This window comes from Phalaenopsis equestris, unplaced genomic scaffold (assembly GCF_001263595.1).
Source record: "Phalaenopsis equestris unplaced genomic scaffold, ASM126359v1 Scaffold000002, whole genome shotgun sequence".
In the NCBI taxonomy this organism is placed as follows: domain Eukaryota; kingdom Viridiplantae; phylum Streptophyta; class Magnoliopsida; order Asparagales; family Orchidaceae; genus Phalaenopsis; species Phalaenopsis equestris.
The window spans coordinates 25,032,492-25,036,829 of NW_018164444.1; the positions used below are offsets into that span (position 1 = coordinate 25,032,492).

Below are 4,338 nucleotides of genomic sequence, written 5' to 3' on the forward strand. Positions count from 1 at the left end.
GAGAAGCTACATACCATATATATATATCTGTGTGTGTGTGCGCACACGCGCGAGCGTACCATGGCTTGTTGGTAGAGCAGCCTCTCTGAAGGTCGTAAGTCCCCTCAGGTCAGGGGTTCGATTCCCCCCGTGTGTAGGGTGTGATACTCGAATAAATAGCACACCTAAGGATTGTCGGGGCTCATTTAATAGTCTTCGGTCATTTCTTTATATATATAAATATAAAACATTTTTCGTACATGTATACCTTTATCTACATTTTAAGTACCCAAAATCCTTATCATCAAATTGCTCTATCGTCGCCTTCCCATCTTTGCCCACTTTTCTCATAGAACTCTCAAATGCTTAGTTCTGATGTCAATTGGCAAGACAAGTTCATACTTGATAGCAATCAAAATCAGAAGAATAGGAAAAAAAGCTGCTAGGAGATCATAAAAAATAAAGACCCTGAGAGTTTCTGTGAGTCATTGTGATCCACCTACATCCACAGCTAGCTAATGAAATAAATTTTCACCAATGTAGAGAAATTAATATGATAAAAACTTTTATCCTCAAATATTTTTCTCACTTTTTTCTCCCCCTTTCCTTATACTCTCTTTAAATTTGAGCACAATTCTTTTACCTTTTATGCTCATTGATGGTAAAGGAAAGTCTTGTCTCCTATGTTGGGCCACTTCACCAATCACCAACCCTTATGACAACCATTGATTTCATCTTATTAAGAACAACAATTTGAAATTGTCATATTTGTAAATTCAATGATCTTTGCTGATCACTTAACGGAGAAAATTTTCTTTATGACACGGAACAAGATAACTAAAGCATCTGATCACTCTGCTGGTGAATTTTACAAACTTCATCACTATACTTGGTTGAATTAAGTAAAAAAGAGTGATGCACTTTCAATACCATGCAAACGTTTTTCTTATGTATATAATTCTTTGAGGTGGCAGGTAACAAACTTATAAATATTATGTAAACGGTGGTAGGTAATATAATTGTAAGGGTTAGCCTAAGGGTGGTTGGCAACAAACTTGGGAGATACTAGATAGAGTGTGGGGGGTAAGAAGTCGCTAGGAATTACATAGATTTATTTATCTCCACAAATTGACATTTTGTCATTGTATTGATTTCTTTATATTGGTATTATTTTTCTTTATGCATTATTTCATTGAAAAAAAAGTTCATGCAACCACAAAACATCTGGAAGAGTATCCATCTTTAACCTTGTTGGGTCAAAGAATTCCTGCTCAACATATGATTATTAAAAAAACCATACAAAAATACTTTAAATGGAATAATCCAATGCATGGCACTCCTTCAATGCAGTATGCTAAGGGTTTAATGCAAACAATTTTAAGTTATGCTAATTTCATAACATATAAATCTGCATACGAAAGTTTAATTAAGACATTTTTTAATTTCAATAGAGAATGAGTGATTTTATCACCCAGCAAAAATTTGCTGTAGCTTGAAATTTTCACATGAATTTGCTAATTTGTTCAGGGATATAACAACAGCATTTCCCAGCTTTATAATGAACTCTGAAGTTGATGAAGAAGAGGTGGATTAGCAAGTAATGCTTATATTCTTCTCAAATTGTCTGCTGTTTTCTTCAAATCTTTATCGTTCAAGAGCGGATAATGGCTAATTCTTTAGGTACAGTTTTGCTGTTGAATACAAGTCTAATTGTATCTACAACCTCTGCTGATAAAGTGTCAGTTTGTATCGTGATGGGGAACTATTTTGGTCCTGTTTTCTTCTGTATATAGGGGGATGAGTGGGAATCTCTGTTTGAATTTTATGTATAGTGATATATAATATGTGTGTGTGTGACATTTAGAGGATAGAAGTTTTTTTTTTTTTACCCCCGTAAGGTGAAGTGTGTAAAAAATCATTATCTTATTATGAGTTATATGTCATGTTAATATTTAGAGGTAAACAACAGATATCACATCATTCTACTTTTCAATACAACTTTTATTAGGCCTTGGGCTCCAAACTTTTTTTTTTATTGGAACCTTTATGCAATGGATGTTTAGATTTGAGACTCAAGTATTACATCTCAATGCTCACCTCATAAAATTTGCTCAGATTTCTAAATAATTATAATATATACATATATGATTAGCCAAACATGTAAAAAGAACTTTTGTATTGAGGATTTGCTAGAAATCAATGAGCACTGAAAGTTGGCATCTTGGTCTTTCACATGAGTGTTTTTATGAGCCGCCACTTGGAAATTTCACATGTATTGTGCAATGATTTAAAAGTCTGATTCGAGATTTTTCATAAGCACAAGACCTTTTATTTAATATTTCTTCCCACTGAAAAGAAAGATTTTTTTTAACTAAAGCAAGTTATTAATGCACTAATTGCTTTTCATATTGTAGTAACAATTTGATTTTAAAAAAAAAACTATCAATATTCTTTTAAAGTAGATTGTAGGAGGAATAACATTGAACTTATTCTTGATAAATCAATTTCATCTTTAAAAGATGCCTGGGCATCTAGTCTACTTTGTTAATAGAGGTACGTAACCCAATATGATCGAAAGATTTTATCAGTAACTATGAGTTGGGTTGTCTAGGAAGGTCTTGTAAGCTTAGGAGAATGTTTGTTTAGAGGGGTATTTTTAATTCAGTCATAAGTTGTCAAAGAGTTTTGTACTCTATCAAACTACCCTATGATTTATCACTCAAAGGGCAGAGCCACTAGAGAGCATATACATTGCAGTCACGTCATAATAAAATGATTTCATATTAAGGCAAATCAATTGGTCAGAGGGCTCTTATTGTAATTAATACTTTTGTGGAGCTATTTGTAGCCAAAGCACATACAAAGGATTAGAGTCACGTCCTTATTTTCATTTCGAGAGTGAAAATAATGATATGCTTGATATGATAACGAATCTTTGTGAGCCTTTGTTAATCTAAAATTTATTATGCTTGATCAATCATTGAGTATTGCTCTGATTTTTTTGTGGTAGAATTTTATTTGAGAATTTTTTATTTTTTATTTTTCTTTATCCTTTATTTATTTTTTACCTTGATTTGAGATTTTAATGATTTATATTAAAATTAAAAACATTTAAAAAATAATAACCTTTTATATTAAGAATCTATATTAATGTTGTGATAATGTGGGTAACATACTTGAAGTGTTTATATGTGTAATGTAGGAGCACTAATTTTTGAAAATAGGCCCCTCCAATTGAGATTCATTTTCTATATGATAATCATTTGAGTATTTGATCGATTAGTTTGAACCTTATTGACCTTATTGACCCGACTTTTTATAGGATTAGGTTCATAGTCTTTAAGTTCATTCATACATGGTTTGCATTGCAAGCCATGTAGACTCTGCATAAAGATTAAGGCATGTAGGTTGAACTCATTATTGCATTTCATAAGTTGAAAATGAAGCTGAAGTTTCTTCTTCTTATTTCATTTTTATAATATTTTCTTTTCCAAATGCTTTGAAAGTCATATTTGAATGGTTACAAAGATAAACTTCTTGAAATTAAAGAAAAAGCATTTAATTCTTAGTCTTGATGATGAGCTTGTTGCATTAGATTGAAGATGTGAATTTACGCATCATTCCCTAGCATTAGACTTGTCAACTCTAGCTCTTGTAATGAGAAAGATTACACTAGCTAAGTGGGACCCAATCTCATCAACTTCAATTCTTATAAGTTAGAAGATCACACTAAGTAGGACTTATGACTGCCATATAAATAAGATAATATGGCTGAGAACGTGCATAATTTGGTCGCTTTGATTTTGATTTTGAAAAGAAGAGTTTGTATTTAAAATTAGTAATAGATATTTCAAAAGTTTTGCATGCTTCCTAGGATAGTTCAATTAGGATCAATTTTATTTTAGCTAGTGCAACATTTTCAGATATCAGTTTGAACAGTAAGAGTCACTGAAGCACATGTAGTTGACTTGAATTCATTTGTTCGGACAAATTTTAGGGGACTTGCACACTTTTTATGCATCTTACATGACTTTTTGAGTTGAGATATTTAAATTAAAAAATTGCGTGACGAAATACGTGTAAGAATTAAAATTATATAAATTTAATTTATTTTTATAAACTAACATGCTTCAATTTTACATGATTTCACCTGTATTTTTCCTTAAATTTTACATATTATTTTCACTTATTTATCATAGATTTACACCTGAGAAAGGTTTTTCTTGATATTGTGCATGTTATAAGTGTCAAGCATGCAAAATGGAGTCCAAACATGCCATATAGTATTGTCTGGCGTAACCACGCCTGATCTAGGTGGGACCACATCAGGGTTATGTGTAACCACGTCGTGGGACGTCT

General features: G+C 31.7%; 1 protein-coding gene across 4 annotated transcripts in view; it reads left to right on the forward strand.

The window, feature by feature from the left end:
• Window positions 1-4,338, forward strand: part of LOC110022214 (calcineurin B-like protein 7) — a 51,638-nt gene that overhangs the window by 46,139 nt on the left and 1,161 nt on the right. For 2 of the 4 annotated variants that reach the window (XM_020721044.1, XM_020721061.1), the window contains one exon: window positions 1,507-1,877. In XM_020721044.1, coding sequence (XP_020576703.1) covers window positions 1,507-1,573 — 67 coding nt within the window. In that variant the 3' untranslated portion in view covers window positions 1,574-1,877. Of the gene's footprint in view, window positions 1-1,506; window positions 1,964-4,338 lie in introns of those variants that run through there. The other 2 variants (XM_020721068.1, XM_020721053.1) reach the window with 2 other exon arrangements.